The sequence below is a fragment of the Panthera pardus genome, unplaced genomic scaffold, assembly GCF_024362965.1.
Source record: "Panthera pardus isolate Hobbes unplaced genomic scaffold, ASM2436296v1 HiC_scaffold_26, whole genome shotgun sequence".
NCBI classification, from domain to species: domain Eukaryota; kingdom Metazoa; phylum Chordata; class Mammalia; order Carnivora; family Felidae; genus Panthera; species Panthera pardus.
In genome coordinates, this window is record NW_026526832.1 from 761,970 (window position 1) to 784,018 (window position 22,049).

Sequence of the window (22,049 nt, forward strand, 5' to 3'; positions counted from 1 at the left end):
CAAGACTGAGTTGTTCGTTTAAAGAAGGACCCGGTCGGGAACTATGGGGCGCAGGTGATCTATGGGATTTTAGTGGCGGGTGACTTTAGGCACCTGAACAAGGTAAAAAACCCGGGCTAGGGAGGGGGCGCGTTGGAACCCCACGGGAGCAGGAGCAGAAGGCCACCGGCGTATTCCGGGATGCCATAAATAGGCCCGATCCTCTGCCCCACGCATCTGGCGAGGGCGAGCAGGCTGGCGGGGTCCAGTGCTCCGAGGAACTCCAGGCAGCGAGTGTCCGCGGCCAGTCTGTGTGTCCGAAGCTTTCCCGCAGGGGGCAGTGCCGCCCGCCAGCGCGCCGATGCGGTGGGAGGGGTGTGTGGAAGCGGTGAGGAGTTGTGGGGGTTCTTTGGAAGAAAGTTAGGGGATGCTTAGGGGGTGGCAGGGGTGGGCCGGAGGGTGGGGAAGGACCGCCGGGGGTGCGTGGCGAGGCGCAAGGGAGGGGGCCAGGACGAGGCTGGGGGCGCGGGGGTGCGCGCGGCGGGGAGGCGCAGCCCCCGGAAGGTGTGAGTGAGCGGTGTGCGAGTGTGAATGCGAGTGAGTGTGTGCGCGCCGGAGCTCTCTGGGTTCCGCGAGGCGCGCGGGTGTCAGCTTGCAGCCGGGGCTCCTCCCTCCGGCCCCCCTGCCCAGCCCGGCGATCCCTCCTTCCTTCGCCGCTCGCCCCTCCCCGGCGGGCCAGGCGCTGGGACGCCCCGGCGGAGCAGGCGGCGGCGGCGAGTTGGGGAGCCCTGGGCTGGGCGCTGCCGGAGGGGCCCGAGCCGAGCCGCCCCCGCCCCGGCCCGGCCGCGCCGGCCCGCTTCCCGCGGGGCCACGCCCTGTCAAACTTTGTTGCTGCGGCCGCCGCGGCGGCGAGCCGAGCGGGCAGGCGAGCGGGAGGGAGGGAGGGGCGGGCGCCGGGCCGGGCCGGGCCGGGCGCGGGCGGCGAGGGGCTCGGAGAGCGGCGGCCCCGGCCCGCGGCCCCACCATGCCCCAGCTCGGCGGCGGCGGCGGCGGGGGAGGCGGCGGCGGCGGCGGCGGCTCGGGCGCCGGGGCGGCCGGCGGAGGGGACGACCTCGGGGCGAACGACGAGCTGATCCCCTTCCAAGACGAGGGGGGCGAGGAGCAGGAGCCGAGCAGCGACAGTGCCTCGGCGCAGCGGGACCTGGACGAGGTCAAGTCGTCCCTGGTCAACGAGTCGGAGAACCAGAGCAGCAGCTCGGACTCGGAGGTAAGGAGGCTCCCGGGGCCGACCCCGGGGGACCCCGGCCCCGCGCCCGCTCACCCGCCCTCGCCTTTGTGTCTCCTCCGCAGGCGGAGAGGCGCCCGCAGCCCGCCCGGGACGCCTTCCAGAAGCCGCGGGACTATTTCGCCGAAGGTACGTGCGGGTCTGGGCAGCCCCCACGCGCGGGCCCCGCTGCGCCCAGCGCCTCCGCTCAGGCCGCCCACGGTTCCCCTCGTCCCGTGGCCGTGCCCCTGCTCTCCGTCCCCCGCGGCCACAGCCGTCCTGGAGCGCGGTCCCCGCCCCGGGTCCCCTGCCGCTGCGCTGTCCCGGCGGCCCGGGCCTCACCCCCGCCTCGGTCTCACCCGCAGTGAGAAGGCCCCAGGACGGCGCGTTCTTTAAGGGCCCCCCGTACCCTGGGTACCCGTTCCTGATGATCCCGGACTTGAGCAGTCCGTACCTCTCCAACGGACCCCTGTCTCCGGGAGGAGCGCGCACGGTGAGTGCGGGTCGGGCCGCGCCAGGGCGGGTGGGGGGCCGGGCCGGCGGGATGCGCCCCCGGGCTCGGCGACGGGGTGGGGGATGGGGCCGTCTCGGGAGGATCCTGGGCAGAGCGAGTTTGCGGAGTTGAACTATTCTGTGGCTGCCGAGCGTTAGGCTGCGCTGGCCAGTGCTTGCAGGAAAGTAAAGTTCCTTTAAAATTTACCCTTCTACTGGGGAAGAGGCTTTGGGGTCCATTTCTGGGGGTCTTCCCTGGCCTCCAAAATTCTTTGCTGGTAGTAAAGGAGAACTTGGATTTGTGCCCGCTTTTGGACGGGGGTGGGGGGGGGGGTGTCTCGCTTTCCTTCCTGGAAATCCGTCAGCTTTCCCTGGCAGTTGGGCAGTGGGCTGGGGGAGCTGGCTTGGCGACGTTGCCCCCGACTCCAGTTTCACTGGGCTGCTGCGAGTTCGTTCCTAAGAAACCCAGTATTCGTGGCGGATTATTCACACCCCCCTCCCTACCCCCAGCCGTCGAGCGGGGGCCTCAACTGTTCTGTGGAGCTTGGGATTTTAAACTCGCCTAGATGATTTCGAGGGTGACCCGAGGCATTCTTCAAGTTGAGGAACTTGGCTTTTTCCCCCTTTGTTGCCGGCTTTTCTCATTTAAAGCGAGCGCTGCGACACTTTAAACCTGTTAATGGGCGCGCATTGTGTGCTGTGCGCTGGCATTTAGAGCCGTGATTAAGCAAATTGACCTGGCCCCAGACGACGTGCAAATGAGGGCGGATTCCATCGCCCCCTCCCTGGCCCTAAACTCGCGCCCCCCGCGTCGCGAGGGGAGCAGCCCTGGGCAGGCAAGGCCTTTGTGTCCCCCGAGCCGCCGCCACCTCACCCCACCCCAGGGCCAGCTGCTCAGGTGCTAGGTCCGATAGCAGATTTTCGGTGAGCACCTACCTACTGAGACTGTGACTGTTGTCGGACTCTTGCGCGCCGCCGTCCCTTGGGCCCCACGAGCACCGTAGTGGCTCTCTTTGCTTGCCAGTGCACGCCAGTTCGTTCTTTTTTCGGGGGCGGGAGGTGTTGGCGCCTCAGGAGCAGGCCTGACAAACTCACTTTATGCTTAAGCTGTCCTTAAATACTGGTCATAATTAAAGGGCCGCCTGAGAAACGCTCTGTACTGAATGGGCGCTCCCTACTGTCATGGTACAGGGTCGATGGAGAGTGGAGGCGCTCTCCTGGCCGGAAGGGATGTGAGAGTGGAGGTGGGGGGCTCTGACCTGGGGAGAGGGGCGTGGGACCACACACCTTCATCTTTCTAGCCGGGAAAGCCCCGCAGCTTTGTCCCTTCTTTGGAGCACCCCGGGAAGTCCTGAGTATAAGCTGGATATGGGCGTCTGACTGGTGCCTTTTCTCATTCATATTGAAAGTGGGTAAAGTAAAAGTTGAGCAAAACAAGCTGCAGCGACTTGGTTTAGGTGTTCACTGATTCTCTTCCTTGTGCACCGATGTAGCTGAGTTCTAAAAGGGTTTTGGAAGCTCAGGTTTGCTAGGGTTCCTGTAACAAAGTCCCATTTTTCCATTTACCATTAGATGTCTAGAGAGAGGAGTCTGGGAGGCATTAACGGCTGTGAGTCAGCACTGATCCAGGTCCTGGTGCAGATCAAGTCACCAGAAGTGTCCCAAATATGACCAGTTTTTCCCTCAAGCAGCCTGTTCCTTCCACCTACCCGGTTCTCTTTGGGGTGCTTTGACTCTTCCTCTTTGAAGGAGAACTCTGACAACTGCCTGTCTTCATCTGTTGCTCCCCCCACCCCCACCCCAAGAGCCTCAGGGGGACTGGTTTTCTGTTTGTGTCGGTTCCCATCTTTCCACCATCTTCCACTGCCCTTCTTTCCTTCTTCCATCTTACATGTTCTTTTGCCTCAGAACTTCCACAGGCTGATTTCTTGCTGGTCCTGGGGATTCCTGATTACTAAATCCAGGCCTGCGTGGGAATTTTGGAGCCCTCCTTGAAGAAGCCAACCTTCTCCTCTGCATGTCTCTGACTGTCCCTGCTCATTCCTGCAGCTGTTCACTGCCCTGGCCCATGTCACTATCCTTCTTTTAAGCCTCCAGGGACACTCAAGTCCCTGTTGTCAACCTTTCCTAAAGATCTTAGTGTATCCTGTCCCACTCTCCTACATAATCTGGTCTCCCTGGTGAACTTCCCATATAGAAGTAAGTTCAATCTCCCTGTAGTTTCTGTGCCCCTTTTGTGCCTTTAATTGTGTTAGGCCTGCCTGGTTCAAAAGTTTATTGATATACTGGGGGAGTTTCCTGCAGTTAGATGAGCTCAATAGAACCTGCTAATTTTGACCCTATCCTTGAACATCATGGGCTTTTCAGAAAGCAAGTGAGGAAACACTTAAGCACTTGATTGTCTGGACTATAGGGTCAAGATGATGCTTTTCCTGTGGATGATTATATTAACGTAATTAATGTGATTTTCACAGTAGGCAAACTATAGGTGCAGACCAAGTGGTCCTCTTTTGGGGTCCAAGCCTGGTAAAATGAATGTACATAGATAAGGGTAGAAGAGGGGGGAGAGAGGTAACTGAAGCTGGACGCAGAGGGGTGCCTGGAATATATGATCTGCTCTCCCTTTTGGCATCCTGGGTCTTTTTTTGTTTTACTACTAGATTTCACAACCTTAGGCGTTCCTACTCTAAAGCCTCTAAGTAGTACAAAACTGGGTGACTTCAGTTCTCTGCTGTTCTCACACTTTCTGGAAATACCAAGCCACAAGCAAAAGTAGGGGTTGGCTGGAGGTTTTCAGGGTGTTAATTGGCCCTAGGAATAGCAAGCAAGAGGGCTGCCGCACCCTCATGCACTGGCATAATTCCTGCTGGGATGACTGGGGGCTGGCCAGTCCCGCAGTTTGGACTTGTCTTCCCCATGCGTTACCTTTGCCCTCCACTCTGGTTTGGCTGGGAGGCTGGGAAGTGGCCTCTTCCTGAGGCTCTTTAGAGAAGAGGTCCCCTTAGCCTGGGGTGTGTGCCAAGCCTCCAAGCCATGATTCATTCTCCTCTGGAGCCCTGGGGACCCTGTGGCCTATGAAGAGATGAATAACTGCCACAAACCGTCTTTCACTCCCTCCAAAAGCCACCCTGAAATGACACATTCATTCATGAAAAGGCTTCACAAGTTTACTAAACCACCTTGGTGCTGTTGACTAGTTTTTTTGTTAGGAAAATGTAAGCCAACACAGAGGAAAGTGGATGTCAAAAATAGTGTAAGACTGGGGCGCCTGGGTGGCTCACTGGGTTAAGCATTCGACTTCAGCTCAGGTCATGACCTCTTGGTTCGTGGGTTTGAGCCCCACGTCGGGCTCTGTGCTGACAGCTCAGAGCCTGGAGCCTGCTTCAGATTCTGTGTCTCCCTCTCTCTCTCAAAAATAAATAAACGTTAAAGAGTTAAAAAAAAAATAGTGTAAGGCTAATAAGAGCCAAAAAGAAAATGTTGAATGTGGTTCGGTGACTTAGCTATGAAATGGTAGAGGGTATTTTGACCGCGACATGTGTGCTAATGGCATTTTGGAAAAGAACACTTCTGGGTAAAGTTGTCAAGGGAGTCTATGGCTTGGGGTTCCAGTTCATGAATTTAAGAACCACTATCATGCAGCTCAAGCATCGCATTGCTGGCACCTTTCTTGGACCATCTCGACTCAGGCTTCTGTATGAAGTTGTTCTGTTCTCCAAATGTGTGCATGTTTTTCAGTCCTTCCTATCCTGTCGCTTCCCATGGGAGGTCTTGCAAGTATCCTGGATGCTCTTGTTTTCTGCCCGACATGAAGGAACCCAAGCAGAAATCTCTGTGTACAGATAGAGAAGTTGTCTGTCTTTAGAAGCTGTGTGTAAAAGCTGATAAGTAAATCTTTTTCTTCTGGAAGATCAGTATAAACATGCTGCTTTTGGTAAAATTCTTTAAAGCCATTTCATCTAAATATAACTTCTGTTCCATGTTTTTCTAAATATAACTCAGGGTTTAATGAGGGTTTTTTTTAAATGGAATGAGCTTTTGCAAGGGCCCTGCCTGTGTGGCGGAACTTTTGGCACTTGGATTGCTGGGACAAATGATGAGCAGCTCGGTGGAGGGGACTTGAACCCTGTCAGTCTTTTTTCTTTGAGTAGGTGGATCTGGCAGGGTTACCTGACTTGCTTTACTGTTGGAAAGTTATAGGCTGGTCTCGTTCTTCATCGATCTCACTTCTTGGGATTCTTGAGGAGAAAGTAGGCTGGTACACTAACAAAAAGTAACCTTTAACATAGTGTTCCTGCCTTTATAGTGATGTGCAAAGTTACAAAATTGTGACCTAAAAAATGACATAATGATTAACTCATTGGAAGATGCAATAATCCAAATATATATGTAATGCAGATATCCTACTTATATTCCAATTTATTTATTTTTTAAAAATGTTTCATTTATGTATTTGAGAGCAAGAAAGAGAGGGAGCGTGTGTGCACACGCGAATCAGGGTAGGGCGGAGAGAGAAGGAGGGAGAGAGAATCCCAAGCAGGCTCCATGCTGTCAGCGCAGAGCCCGACACAGGGCTTGAACCCACGAACCCACGAACTGTGAGATCATGACCTGAGCCAAAACCAAGAATTGGATGCTTAACCAACTGAGTCATCCAGGTGTCCAATATAGTCATTCCAATTTAGAGTCAACTTGACTTGCCAAACTGGGGAAATTTAGATTGGCATTCTTAAGATTAATTCATAATTCTTCAATTTCATCTGATATTTACTGAGGACCTATCATGGCAGTGGCTCAGGGATATGGGAGATATGATGAAGTAGATCCAGCTTTGCCCTAAAGGGCTTAAAAATTGAAGTAGTGTTGGGGCACCTGGGTGGCTCAGTGGGTTGAGTGTCTGACTTCAGCTCAGGTCATGATCTCACAGTCTGTGAGTTCGAGCCCCGCATCAGGCTCTGTGCTGACAGCTCCGAGCCTGGAGCCTGCTTCAGATTCTGTGCTTCCCTCTCTCTCTGCCCCTCTCCCGCTTATGCTCTCTCTCTGTCTGTCTGTCTGTCTCTCTCTCTCAAAAAGTAAATAAACATCAAAAAAAAAAATAAGCTTGTTGAAGAAAAGTTGTTTTGGGCTAACATGATCAAGGAACTTAGGGAGAAGAAATTGTTTGAAAGTAGTCCCTGAGGTGCCTGGTTAGCTGAGTTGGTAAAGCATGTGACTCCTTATCTTGGGGTTGTGAGTTCAAGTCCCACACTGGGTGTAGAGATTACTTAAAAAATAAAATCTTTAAAAACAAACAAACAACTAGTCCCTGAAACTCAGTCATTCTTTATTTTATTTTTTTTTAATGTTTATTTATTTTTGAGAGAGGGAGAGAGACAGAGCGTGAGCAGATGACAGGGATGCAGAGAGAGAGGGAGACATAGAATCCAAAGCAGGCTCCAGGTTCTGAGCTGTCAGCACAGATCCTGACACGGGGCTCGAACCCGTGAGCTGCGAGATCATGACCTGAGCCGAAGTTGGACACTTAACCGACTGAGCCACCCAGGCGCCCCAGTCATTCTTTAATTCAATGTAATTCTTGTTAATTATAAAAAAAAAATTTAAACATGCAGGAGTGAGAAGTGTTAAGTCTTCCTTCACCCCAATCATGAGGTGGAAGCCAGCACTGGGAGAGCAAAGGCAAAAAGTTCAGGGCTGTCTGGGGTAATACAAGTTACTCCATTTGGCTGCATGATGAGGGGCCAGGGCATGGGATGCCTTGAATGTCATGAAAGAATCTGGGCTTACTCAGGAAGTGGCTGAGAACCATAGAAAATTACACTGGGAAGTGATGTGGCTAGTACGTTTGCCTAGACTATAGTGATTGGAGGGAGAAGATCTGAAAGGAGCTACAAGGGTTAGGAGACTCACAGGAGTCTGGGGTGATGTGAAAAGTGCTCCCAAGAGTAACTGGATGGAGAGGAAGGGTAGGATGGGAGAGACTGGAATGGTGACTTGAATTTATGCGGGGAGGGGAAGTAACCGGAGGCAGAAAGTGGCTGATGTCACACTTAACTCTTGATGTCTGAGCCTCGGTGCCTCCGAGGGAATGACTTCTTCCATGTGGGACCCTGGCATGCCATCTTTGCCCCCCCCCCCCCCCCCCCACACACACACTGAACGGATGCTCATTGACTACTTTGGCAACAGCAGAACTCACAGGCTGTGAGGGTCTTTTCATTTGGAGGAACTGCTAAGTTTCATTGGAGACACCTGGGGTGTGAGCAGGTGATGCGTGGATAGTTGAAACTGCAGCCTCGGGATGATGCAAGGGAGCCAGAGAAGAAGGGACAGGCTGCTCCGAGCAGAGAAAGAAGTCCCTGAGGCAGGATGGAAAGGAGCTTTTGCCAAGGTAAGAGGAGCGCCCAGGTCCTGTGACATTATGGAAGCTGGTCCTCGCTGTCAGATGCCACAGAGAGAGGAGACAAGAAGACGGTGGAATGAAGAGGAGCTTTGGGAATTTAGCAACAGGAAGCTATTGGTGCCCACTGAGACCAGCAGTTCAGGCAATGGGAGTGATGAAGCCGGGGAGGCAGAGGTACTAGCTCAGCACTTCCCAGTCGGGTGCCCGGGTGCTGTGTTCTGGACTGGTCCCAGGTAGTGACCCGTCCCTCACTCAGTTGGAACCCCAGACCAGACTTCCCTCTCTACCCCTGTGTACCTTACACATTTCCTGTCTACTGTCACCTGGACAACCCATTTAAGATGTTTGACTATGACAAGTAGAGGGAAGGGAAGAGCCGTGGGTCTTGGAGAGGGTGTGTTTGGGATGTTGGCGTTGGAGCCTGTTTGTAGGGCAGTAGGCTAGGGTGGAAGATGAATGGAGAAGACGAGGGGGAAGGGGAAATGAGAATGGAACTGGGAAGAAGGCAGTCTTCTTTCATGGATGGAGGATGCTCAGCAGTAGACGTCCTTCCAGTTTTACAGACTCGCCCAAGAGTTGAAGATGGGGATGTATGTGCAGAGGTGGAGCTGGCCGAAATTGAGGGGCAGTGCCTTGGATGGTTGGATGGCTTTGTGTCCTCAAATCAGGGCAGGGTGGCTGGAGCAGGGGTCTTGGACATGTCGTCAGTACGGGCCCTTCCTCTTCACCCCACTGTAAAACCAAAAACGTTGGGAACCTTCTAGCTACATGTTAAATGATGAACCTTTGGGCATTGATTGGAAGATAGGACCCACCTGGTAAGTGTTTCCTCTTTTTAATGTCTGGGGCTGGCTGATTTTGAAGGATGATAAAGGTGGAATCAAAATACAACTCCTTTGCTGTCAGGAGCAGATACTGAGGTATGATAAATAATTGGGGCTGGAAAAGGACTGACTGCTTAAAAGCTTATAGAAAACTGCCCCCAATTGGCTAATCTGATCATGTATTTTAGGAGGAGGTTTTTAAATGTCTCACATGTTTATTATTATTTTTTAATGTTGATTTATTTTTGAGAGAGAGAGAGGGAGAGGGGCAGAGAGAGAGGGAAAGAGAGCATCCCAAGCAGGCTCCGCACTGTCAGTGCAGAGCCCAATGTGGGGCTCGATCTCACGAATCGAGATGAGATCATGACCTGAGCCAAAGTCAAGAGTCAGACGCTTAACCGACTGAGCCACCCAGGTGCCCCATTATATGTTCCATGTTTTATTGTTTTCTCCCAAACTGGATTGGATTTAAGGGACAGTGATATAAATGCAATTTCCCAACCCTCGGCATTCGGGGATGAAGGGAACACAGGGAAGTCAAGGGGGCTTGCCTTTTCCTCTCTACCACATGTGCTACTTAGTGAACAGCTCTGGGATGCTGTACAGTTTCTTTCTTAGACTCATAAGTTGTTAGAATGCTCTGAGTTAGCTCAGTTGACAGGTACCTTTAAGGTTCTAAAATACATTTCAGAATCTTAAATCTTTTCTTTTCATTATGTAGCCTACAGATTTTCATGGGAAGATGAACAGTTTGTTTAGAAATACATTTCAGAGTTTGAAAATAAAATCCTACAAATGTCTTCCTAAACATGGCCCTTTTCAGGACCTTTTGTGGAAGTGATAAGGGGTGCTAACTTTAGTTATCTGGAGTCCTCAGGACAGGAAATGAACTCACATTCATGCTTTCAAACTGTGCTATAGCATTTTGAAGTTGGTTTTTTTTTTTTTTAAATGTTCATTTATTTATTTTGAGAGTGAAAGAGAGAGTGTGTGTGTGAGCAGGGGAGAGGGGCAGAGGGAGAGAGAAATCCCAAGCAGGCTCCACACTCAGCACAGAGCCCAGCATGGGGCTCCATCTCATGACCCTGGGATCATGCTCTGAGCCAAAATCAGGAGTCGGACGCTTAACCAACTGAGCCACCCATACGCCCCAGTACTATAGCATTTTAGAACTCTGTCTCATTCAAGAGGAACAAGGCGCCAAGTGTTCACCATAATTGTGGAAGGTAACCATAAAATAAATATAAACAAAGAATTCCCAAAAGAAGAAACTACAAATGACCACCACATATGTGAAACTGTGTTCAACCTCCCAGGTAGTCAAACAATGCTAGAAAAGAAAAGAATCTTTTTTGTTTTATTTTGTTTTGGTTTTTTGGCCCACCAAATTACCAGAGATTTTGTCTTAATGAGATTTTTAAATGCTGGCAAACGTATGGTAAAGTGGGTGCTCTCATTTGCTCTTCCTGAGGGGCGTTAAGAGCTCCACCCCATTTGGAAAGCGCTTGGCAGTAGCTGCTAAAACCTTAATATTTCTCATAGCTTCTGACCTGCTATGAAATAGATACTTATTCCTATTTTGCTGCTGTGCAGGCAGATTAGTAGAGGTCAAGTATCTTGTTCAAGGTCATGCTACTGATAATCGACCCGTGCAAAGATTTGAACTTGGTTGTGAGTTTAAAGTCTAGGTGTTCCCCGTTCCACCCTTGTGACTTTACCCACAGGCCTGATGTAACTAACTCTTCCTCTTGGGAGGACAGCTGACCTTTGTTTCGCAGTTCAGAAATCCTGATGTGAGTTACCAGTTGGGGTGGAGGGTGGCACATTTGTTCTGACTTTATGAACCAGACCTGGGAATGTGCCTTCCCAAATAGACGGTGTGTGAGTGAGTGGCTGGGGTTTGAGTTGTTCTATCACGACTGTGCTCCGGAAGACTTAAATAACCTTTAATGGGTGGCCCCCAGAGCTTTACCACCACTCATTACCCTCTTTGGGAGAAAAAAGTGGTTATCTACTAACATTGGAACTGTTTTGAACTTGGGACAGTTTTTCCTTGTTGAAGTGGGCGAGGGTTGGAAGATTACACAGTGTGTCTTTGGTGTGGAAGAAGGTGGGAGGCATAAACGTGCTTGCTACCCCTGCCTCTTGGATTACAACATAGTTTGGTTAATAAACCGAGCTCTGGTGAACCGCGCATGCAAATATTATTTCCCTGTTATTTATTTTATAAAATACTGTATAAATTGGTTGCCTTTTTAAAGCTAAGTTAAAAATCAGTCCCAGTCATTTATAACTATTACAGTAAATTGAGTATTAAAGAAATAAATAACTAAACATTTACACAGAATTATTTTAAGAATTGCAGAGAATGTATTAGTCTCCTCCTTACTCCCCTTTGTGTGTGTGTGTGTGTGTGTGTGTGTGTGTGTAAGATGGTTTGACATCAGGATTCAGGTAATTCAGTGCTTTTTCTTTCACTTCCCAAATTATCTTTAGGTGGTTTCTTTTTGAAAACAATAGCATGGTGGAAAGATTAATTAGAAGGGCTTCTGAGTATGGTTGATAGATGCTGGGGAGGCACTTGGGGTCCTAAGTAAGCCCTTCTTGAGATCTGGCTATTGTAAGACACTAAATCTTAGTGAGATAAATGTCTTAAACCTCATACAGTGAATGGGGTCATTATTTGTAGGAACGTCTATAAAAAAATGTGTGGAAAACAAAAAAACATAAATATGAGAGATAGAAACTGTGATTAAAAATTTTTTTTTTAATTTTTTTTTTTAACGTTTATTTATTTTTGAGACAGAGAGAGACAGAGCATGAACAGGGGAGGAGCAGAGAGAGAGGGAGACACAGAATCTGAAACAGGCTCCAGGCTCCGAGCTGTCAGCACAGAGCCCGACGCGGGGCTCGAACCCACGGACCGTGAGATCATGACCTGAGCCGAAGTCGGATGCTTAACCAGCCAAGCCACCCAGGCGCCCCAAAAAATTTTTAAAAATAGATGGATCTAGGGCTGCCCGGCTGGCTCAGTGAGTGGAGCATGTGACTCTTGGTCTCAGGGTTGTGAGTTCAAGCTCCATACTGGGCATAGAGCTTACTTTAAAAAAAAAAAAAAAAAAGATGGATCTAACAATGAGGAAGAAAAAAGAAGTAGGAATCAATGGTGTGAAAAGCGGATCAGTTTACAAGTCCATATTTGTTGGCAGTAGTGATTTCTGATGTTTGGGACTGCATTCTTCTCCATAAATTGCAAAAAGTGTACATTGGGGTCACTAAGGTCAGATTTATAACACATACCTGCTAGGGTGGGTTGGGTGTTCTTCCCTCAGGTTCCTCTGCAAGGACCCTCTGCCTGGGTACCCTGTAGCCCTCTGAGCTGGAAGGGAGCATCCGGCCTGGCCCACCCCACCCATGAGGAGCATAAGCTCAGGATGATCGTGAACTTGCCTGGATCAAACAGTTACGAAGAATGGAAGCAGGACTAGGACTTGCTCAGCTGCATCACTGGGCTTTACTTTCTCCACTGCTCCGAGGGGTCTACAGCAAGCCCTGCAGAAAGCAGTGCTACAGGGAAAGCACACCTCAAAATACTTCTTTATTAAACTGCAACACCTGACTCATGAAAAGTGACTTACAGGGACACCTGGGTGGCTCATCGGTTGGGTGTCCAACTTCAGCTCAGGTCAGGATCTTGCAGTTCATGAGTTCGAGCCCTGTGTCAGGCTGTGTGCTGACAGCTCAGAACCTGGAACCTGCTTCAGATTCTGTGTTTCCCTCTCTCTCTCTGCCCCTCCCCCGCTTGCATTCTGTCTCCATCTCTCTCCCTCTCTCTCTCTCTCTCTCTCAAAAATTAAAACATTAAAAAAATTAAAAAAAAAGTGACTCACAGACATTTGTTGAATGTTGACAGCATGAATATTTAACATCAACATTTAAAAAAAACAGCCCTATAAGCACCTGCGGTGTTCCAGGGCACTATGTCACACTGTTTACAACTGTTACCACATGGGACACTTGCGTGACTGCTACCGGAAGCTCTCTTTTATCCCTGAGTAAGCTTCGATAGAGCCTAAGTGCGGGGCCAGGATCACCTGTGTGGGAAGTGTTAGGGCCATCATTCCAGCCACAGTCCTAGACTGTCCCTGTACTGAGAGTTGGCAACCAAGGTAATGTGAAAATGCCATTTGGAACAATTCACAAAGCAGTAGTGTGTACAAGTAAGAGATGAGCGAGGAGTAACATCTCTGCATTTGTTCCTTTCGATGTCATTTCCAGCCCTATCACAGAGGAGGCACATTTTTTTTTAATTTTTTTTTTTTAACGTTTATTTATTTTTGAGACAGAGAGAGACAGAGCATGAACGGGGGAGGGGCAGAGAGAGAGGGAGACACAGAATCGGAAGCAGGCTCCAGACTCTGAGCCATCAGCCCAGAGCCCGACGCGGGGCTCGAACCCACGGACCGCGAGATCGTGACCTGAGCTGAAGTCGGACGCTCAACCGACTGAGCCACCCAGGCGCCCCGAGGAGGCACTTTTAATCCCTGCTTCTGCCTGGGATAGTCAGAACTTTAATGGCTGGTCTCTACAGTTTCAGAGATGGAGTTCATTGTTGTCTCCATCTTTCTTTGCCTTGCTCTGCGCTGCAGCTTTGCTTAATCTATTCCCTCCAATCCCCCTTGTGTTTTTCTTCTCACATCTTGAGGCAGTAAACTTGGTTCCTTAGGTACCATATATGTAAGGTTGTCATGTGCATCTGTTGACTTGGTCTGTGGTCTGTTGTCTGCTTCCTACTCCTGACCAGTACCACTTTCTTGCACATGTATGCATCTTTTCTTTCTTTCTTTTTTTTCTTTTTTTTTTTTTTTTTTAAGATTTTATTTTCAAGCAGCCTCTACACCCAACGTGGGACTCAAACCCACAACCGTGAGATGAAGAGTCACACGCTCCACCACCAACTGAGCCAGCCAGGCACCCCAGAGTATGATTTTCTGTGTATATTGGATAGAGTCTTTGCTTATCTATTTAACTGTTTTCTAGGAGGAATCCATGGAGGAGAGGTAGAGCATTAGAGCAGGAGTGTTAAAGATATGTGACACGAAAACACTTGACACCATAAGCTTTTGTGTTGTAAAATGCTTGTCAGGGAGGGAGATGCTGGTGCTGAAGCTTGGAGTTGGAAAGGGATCATGATAGCAGGGGTGTTCCCAGACCCTCCTAAGGAGAGTTAATGCAGGGAGGGGCTGGGATGGTAAGAGCACCTGGAGTTTGGGAAAGCCTCTTAATGAGCAGTTGCTTTTGCTTGACATTGAAAGAGGAGAGAGGAACTTGTGTGGAAAGCAGTGCAAGGCCCGAGGGGTAGAGGAGCAAACTGACAGGCCGCTCCTTTTCCCTCTGGGAGGCAATCTGGCTAAAGGGTCTGAGACTTGAGTCTTGGCCTTGAATCTCAGCCCAGCCATGGTCTGGCTCTGTGCCCCTGTGGCCCTAGGGCACTCTTTGGCAAAATGGGGATAATGGTGTATTTGAAGGTTACTGGATTAAAATTTTGGCTATATAGACTGCATTTTAAAACCAGGGTTTGTACAAGGCTAAAACTAAATGCATCATAGAATCTCTGGGATATAAAAAGAAATGACTAATGTCATCAGAATAATTTATAGTATTATTACAACTTTATTAAGATGTTTAGCAGCCAAGACTTTTAGTCAATATCTTGATAAGTGGATGTTTTCTTGCACTATTTTAAAATATTTTTTTAAAGTTTATTTATTTATTTATTTATTTATTTATTTATTTATTTATTTAGAAAGAGAGAGCACGAGGGAGAGAGAATCCCAAACAGGCTCTGTGCTGTGAGCGCGAAGCCTGATGCAGGGCTCTATCCCACTACTGAACCACCCAGGCACCCCTCGAAATATTTTTATAGGAAATGCTCAAATGGTATAGTCATGGGAGAACCAGGAATGCTTAAACAAAAGTAATTAGCACATCAGCTTTCAGTACTTAATGCAGATTTGGGGCTTACATGGTTACCAGTTGCCTTTGGAAAGAGTTACATATTACTGTAACAGAATTGCCAGTTTATGTGAATTATTAATTAGTTGTCAACAGAATGATATATACAATTAGTTCATATGTATGGAGTATATATGTTAATTAATTTTAACTTTTTATTTTGCGATAATTTCAGAAACAGAGAAAGTACAAGATAGTATGAGGAATTCCCATGTGTTTTCCTCTAGATTTCACCAAATGTTAACATTTGCTACATTTTATTTATCTTTCTTTCTATAACTTTTTCTTTGAACCATTTGGGAGTAAGTTGCAAATACAATGCTCCTTTACCCCTAGGCAACTTCATGTATAGGTCTAAAAATGGATAAACATCACCACAATATAGTTATCAAAATCAGGAAATTTTGTCCTACTGTCTCATCTATAGACCTTATTCCAATTTTGCCGGTTGTCTTCCCAATGTCTTTTCTAGCAAAAGAAAATATTTAAAAGAATTTGGGGGCACCTGGCTGGCTCAGTGGGTGGAGCATTTGACTCTTGATCTTGGGGTTGTGAGTTCAAGACCCATGTTGGGTGTAGAGATTACTTAAGAATAAAATCTTAGGGGTGACCAGATGGCTCAGTCAAATAAGCATCCGACTCTTGATTTTGGCTCAGGTCATGATGTCGTGGTTCGTGGGAAGTAGCCCCTGGTCATATTGGGATTCTTTTTTTTCCTCTCTCTGTGCTCCTTCCCTGCTCTCTCTTTCTCTCTCTCAAAGTAAATAACATTTAAAAATAATAATAAATCCTTAAAAAAAAATTTTTGGGATGAGGTGTCCAGAATGAGCCAAGGTCATGTGGTATACTTGGTTGTGTGTCTTTAGACTCCTTCAATCTAGAACAACTCTTCAGTCTGTTTTGTGTCTCTCGTGTTCTTGACTTTTGGAGATTACAAGCCATTTATTTTCTAAAAGGACCTTGAATTCTGCTTTTCTTCAGGTGTTTCTTCACGAGTAGGTTCAGGTTGTATATTTTGGGCATGAACCCTATGTAGTTGATAGCATGCCCTTCTCGGTGCTTCTCCTCATGAGACGCCATCTATTTTTCCCACTACAGTTGATGTTCCTTATGATCACTTGGTAAAAATTATGTCTGCCAGGTTTCTCCAAGGAAGTTACTATTTCTCCTCTTTGTAATTAGTAAGTGTCTTGCGGGAAGATAACTTTGTGACTATGTAAATAACCCATTTCTCATCAAACTTTCATCCATCGTTTTTAATATCCATTGGTGTTTCTTGCCAGAAATAATTATTACTCTGGTAGTGGCCAAATTGATGGTCACATTTTGAACGTTTGACATTGTAGTGGGAGAATAATAATTTCACAGCTCTGTAAGTGCCTAGATTGTTTCTGTGTTGCTGTACAGCATATTTGTGAATTCATGGTTTTGAAATCTTGTGAAATATTGAGGTAGCAACAGTGACATTCTTCTCTACATTCTTCATAGGATGTAAAGAACTTCCTAATTAGATTTTTAGGTTTTTATCTGATGACTCCTGTGGAGTTTTCTCACAGTCTGGATTTTGTTAAATGCAACCCCATGATATCCTATAACATGTTTTTCTGTCCTTCGTAATTCCTAAAAATTGTTAGCCGGATTTAGATTTTTGTTTTAAAGTGAATTGGTTTTATTATTGAATTGAATTATTTATTTAGTGATTTTTGATTCAGGCAGCATCCCATCCAGCAAGTAGAGGGGAGTTGCCTAGATTTAGATTCTTGATCTGGATTTCTCTCCCTTTTTCTCCTTTTTAATTTGCAAGTCTCTTTCATAGATGTTGTCCTTATATCATGAGACACTTAATGTCTGGTTGTCTCTCTGTGAAATTAGCAGCCACCAATGATCAGTCACGTCCATTATTACTTCATTAGCAGGTTTGAAATGGTTATAGTCTGTGTCATTCCTTGTTCATCTGTCAGCTGTACTATTTAAAAAAATTTTTTAAGTGTTTTATTTATTTTTGAGAGAGACGGGGGGGAGGGGCAGAGAGAGAGAGAGGGAGACAGAGGATCCAAAGCGGTTCTGCGCTAATGGCAGAGAGCCTGATGTGGGGGTTGGAACGCACAAACTGTGAGGTCATGACCTGAGCCAAAGTCAGATATTCAACTGGTTGAGCCACCCAGGTGCCCCTCAGCTATACTGTTTTTTAAAAGAGAAACTATCCCCGGGGGCACCTGGGTGGCTCAGTCGGTTGAGCATCCAACTTCAGCTCAGGTCATGATCTCACAGTCCATAAGTTCAAGCCCTGCGTCAGGCTCTGTGCTGACAGCTTGGAGCCTGGAGCCTGCTTCCGATTCTGTCTCCCTCTCTCTCTGCCCCTAACCCACTCACATTCTGTCTCTGTCTGTCTCAAAAATAAACATTAAAAAAAAGAGAGAGAGAGAAACTATCCCTTATAAACTATTAGTTAACTTAGATCAAAGGTCAGCAAACTACGGTTTACAGTCTAAATCCAGCCTGCTACTTATTTTTGTAAATAAAGTTTTATTAGAACACAGCCATGCTCGGGGCGCCTGGGTGGCGCAGTCGGTTAAGCGTCCGACTTCAGCCAGGTCACGATCTCGCGGTCCGTGAGTTCGAGCCCCGCGTCAGGCTCTGGGCTGATGGCTCGGAGCCTGGAGCTTGTTTCCGATTCTGTGTCTCCCTCTCTCTCTGCCCCTCCCCCGTTCATGCTCTGTCTCTCTCTATCCCAAAAAAAAAAAAAAAAAAAAAAAAAAAGTTGAAAAAAAAAACACAGCCATGCTCATTTGTTTGCATATTGTCTATGACTGCTTTTCAATACAAGGGCTTAGGGGTGTAGTTGCCACTGAGACCATATGCAGCCCACAGAACTGAAAACATCTATATAGCCCATTGTAGAACAAGTGTGCTGATCCCTATAGGTCATAAGGGGGAAGCAATTTACATGCTTCATTCTTTCCCTTTCTTTACTAGTTTTCCATTTGGTTTCTTATTACCTGCAAAGGTGACCAATGAAGTTATTTTTTAAAATATTATGAACTCATGGATTTCAACCTATTTCATGTATTTCAATCCATTTATAAATATTATTTTTATTGATTTCAAATTGTTCCATCTTTACCTGGTGGGAGCCTCTTCAAGTTGGCTCCAGAGTCCTTTTGATACAATTCTAGTGGTCTTTGATGTTTCCCTGTTTAGTGTTATGGCAGGATGTTCCAAGTTCATCTTGCACATTTCTCATCCCAGACCAGCTATTTCTAGAAGGAGCTCTGATTCCTTGTAGGGAAATATGTTGTTTAGACACCATAGTATGAATGCTAAGGGTGCTTATAGGTTCATTTTTTTTTAAGTTTATTTATTTTAAGAGAGAGAGAGAGAAAATCCCAAGCAGGCACCATACTGTCACTACAGAGCTCGACTTGGGGCTCGATCTCACGAACTGTGCATCATGACCTGGGTGGAGATCAAGAGTCGAATGCCTTACCAACTGTGCTACGCAGGTACCCTTAAGGGTGCACATATAGTTTCTGAACGTTATTCTACTTAAACTTTTTTTTTTTTTAAGTAGGCTCAATGCAGGTCTTCAACTCAAGACTCTGAGATCAAGACCTTAGCTGATATCAAGAGTCGGATACTTAACTGACTGAGCCACCCAGGTGCCCCCCTCCTTTTATAAAATTCTTAAAAATTTTTTTTGAATGTGTATTTATTTTTGAGAGAGAGAGTGTGTTTGTGTGCATGCGTGTGTGCGTGCATGAGCGGGGGAGGAGCAGAGAGAGAGGGAGATACAGAATCCAAAACAGGCTCCAGGCCCTGAACTGTCAGTACAGAGCCTGGTAGAGGGCTTGAACCCATGAACTGGGAGATCATGACCTGAGCTGAAGTCGGACACTTAACTGACTGAGCCACCCAGGCACCCCTAAACTCTTTTTTTTTTTTTTGAAGTTATTCTGTTTAATGTTACAAGCACACCAAGCAGTTCCATAGAGTTTAGAAGTAGAATGCCTATTGTAATTTAAAAACATTTATACGCACTTGTTCAGAAAGTATATACTGTTCTTTTTTTAAAAAAATTTTTTTAAGTTTATTTTGAGAGAGAGAGAAAAAGAGAGAGCAGAGGAGGGGCAGAGAGAGTGAGAGAAAGAGCCTGAATAGGGGCTTGAACCCATGAACTGTGAGATCATGACCTGAGCTGAAATCAAGAGTCGGACACTTAATCAACTGAGCCACCCAGGCACCCCTACTGTTCTCTTTTTTAATGTAATCTTAATGTTAGTAATGCAGTTAATTAATCCTATTTAATAATTGTAGGTGTACATTGTAATTGTTTTCTGTAAAAGATTAATATGTTTCATGCTTATATTTTATTCTTTCAATAAAAAATAACATAATTCTGCCAACAGATAACGTTTCAAGAGATAAAGCTCATAAGGAGATTTCCACTAAACTAAGCCTGTTTTTTGAAAGGGCATGTTCAGATAATGATGACGAATCCAAACATGCTTCATTTTTTTATTTTTCACCTTGTTACATTACTTAAATATGTTGGTCACCCCTGTCACCACATGATCATTGATCAGGCAGAAGTTCACCCTTCTGAAGATTGAAGCTGAAGCTAAGTAACATTTCCATTGAATGCTGAGGCCAAGGCCATATTTTGATATATTCCTAGGACCTACCTCATAGTTGCAAAGATTAATTAAGTTGTACACAAGCATGGAGAACAGTGTCTGGTACAATAAGGGCTTTGTTAAGGTAAACTCATTATTAGCATTAGCAGTTCTGAGATATTGTTAAAAAAAACAACAACAACAAAACCACAAACTTCTTTTTAAAGTAAACTTTATGCCCAGGGTGGAGCCCAGCGCAGGGCTTGAACTCACGACCCTGAGATCAAGACCTGAGCTGAGATCAAGAGTCGGATGCTTAACCTACTGAGTCACTCAGGTGCCCATTAGCTCCTATAAAATTTAGTCTTTATACCACACCATTCGTTGGCCCTTACTGATACTCAGTTTTAGATTGCTCCTTTTCTAGAATCCATATTCTTATGCACCCTGGCTGTCCTCTTTCCCTTTTGATCATTGTCACCCCTAGCACAGTACCTTGTATACAAAATCTGCACATGTGTATTTGTTATTTATTTACATTTCCTTCTTTATGCATCATGTATAATAAACAGCAAAATCTGTCTTCCTCCCGGACATTTTAGGCTAACAAGGGCAATCTTTGTTCACGCCTGGCATCTTTCAGGGTTTAATCTTTGTAAAGTTGATCATTGGTGGTTGATCATTTTTACTTTACATTTTTGAAAATTTTCTCAATTCATCCCAGTACCGAGGCTGTACATACATCTTTTCAAAAATAAAGCAGATGTCTGTGCTGGAGGTAGACCTTTGAATCTGGCCTGCTGGTTTCTAGCTGTGGATTTTCCTTCATCTGTGATACTGGGAGTGTGTCAGCAGTTGTGGAAGCCATATGTTTTTATAGGTCTGTGCCAAGGAAAATACTTTAGAATTACATTAGCAACTCCAAGGTATTTTGGCTGTTCTGAGAGGACACATAGTTTTCCAGTTCTATGAACAAGAGCTTTTGTTTTATACGGAAGGTTCTTGTAGGCTATGAGAACAATAGTGCCTCTATCAGCATTTCCCAGAGTAACATCCTTGGGATGTTAATAGGTAGGGCATGCTCAGCCTTATTTCTGCAGGACTTCTTGGGCCTTTAACGTGCTGGTGTATACCATGAATCTCTTTATTTTTATTTTTATTTATTTATTTATTTTTAATTTTTGAGAGAGAGACAGAGCATGAGCTGGGAAGGTTCAGAGAGAGGGGGAGACACAGAATATGAAGCAAGCTCCAGGCTCTGAGCTGTCAGCACAGAGCCGGACATGGGGCTTGAACCCACGGACTGCGAGATCATGACCCGAGCCGAAGTCAGACGCCCAACCCACTGAGCCACCCAGGCACCCCTACCAATGAGTCTCTCACAGGGGAGTGTATTATGCAGGATTCCTCCGGCCTTGTGTTTGGAATACTACACTCCCCCTACCCCCACAAGCAAGTCTCCCCTCCTGCTCTCTGCCTCCCAGACTCAGATGTGGTTCCTTGCTGCATGTTTTCAACTCCCTGTGTATGAGCTCCCTTTACTGTTGGTAAATAGGTGGCCTAGTAATTATCTGATACTTGTCTCTGGATCCTAAACTTACTGAAGTCAGGGAGTGACTCTGTTTTGTTCTTCATTGTAGTTATAGCACCAAGCATTTAGAAAACCCTCAATAAGTATTTGTTAGATGGGGGTACCTGGGTGGCTCAGTCGGTGAAGCGTCCAACTCTTGATTTTGCCTCTGGTCATGATCTCACATTTCCTAAGATCCAGCCCTGTATTGGGCTCTGCACTGCGGAGCCTGCTTTGGATTCTCTCTCTCTTCTCTCTGCCCCTCCCACTCTCATTCTCCTTCTCTCTCTCTCTCTCTCACTCTCAAAATAAATAAATAAACTGAAAAAAGTATTTGTTGGATGGATGAAGGAACCACAGAATCCTTCATTTCCGTGTGGCATCTCCTGGGACTGGTGTTCCACAGAACCCATTTTAGGAACCCTGGATGGGTCTGTGCTATCATTATATTCTTGGTAACTTCATTTTCAGTGTGAATAACTGGAATTCTGCAGCTCTTCATAATTCTACCTAATTTACTCAGCGCACTCAGCTAGCAGGGAACTGTCAGCGTATTTAAAGTTACGAGGCTCCATACCTGGAATAGCTTGTCTCCGTGGCGCAGAAGTGAGTCCGCCAGGAGCGGGTCCTTAGTTTCCTGATACCTGTCTCAGGGCCCATTACCCACTTGCCCGGCTGCAGCCCTAGTCTAACAGTGTTCGTTACATAAATAGGAACTAGTGTTTCAGATTGTTAGGGGAGGGTGAAATCAGATGCCCCTTTGCACACTAATTAATGCAGGCAGAACAAGGTCCAGCTTGGTTTTCAAGTTCAAGTTTGGCTTATACGTGGTCCGGGGTGAAGATTATGATCGTGGGTAAATTAAAAACAAATGTTAAGTAAGTCATACTAA

The 22,049-nt window shown here is 46.7% G+C and overlaps 1 protein-coding gene across 4 annotated transcripts in view; it reads left to right on the forward strand.

Moving 5' to 3' along the window:
* The first annotated feature begins 988 nt into the window (after positions 1-988).
* Positions 989-22,049, forward strand: part of TCF7L1 (transcription factor 7 like 1) — a 157,693-nt gene continuing 136,632 nt past the window's right edge. For all 4 annotated transcript variants that reach the window (XM_019443359.2, XM_019443370.2, XM_019443378.2 and 1 more), the window contains exons 1-3: positions 989-1,246; positions 1,330-1,393; positions 1,609-1,736. In XM_019443359.2, coding sequence (XP_019298904.2) covers positions 1,004-1,246; positions 1,330-1,393; positions 1,609-1,736 — 435 coding nt within the window. In that variant the 5' untranslated portion in view covers positions 989-1,003. The remainder of the gene's footprint in view (positions 1,247-1,329; positions 1,394-1,608; positions 1,737-22,049) is intronic.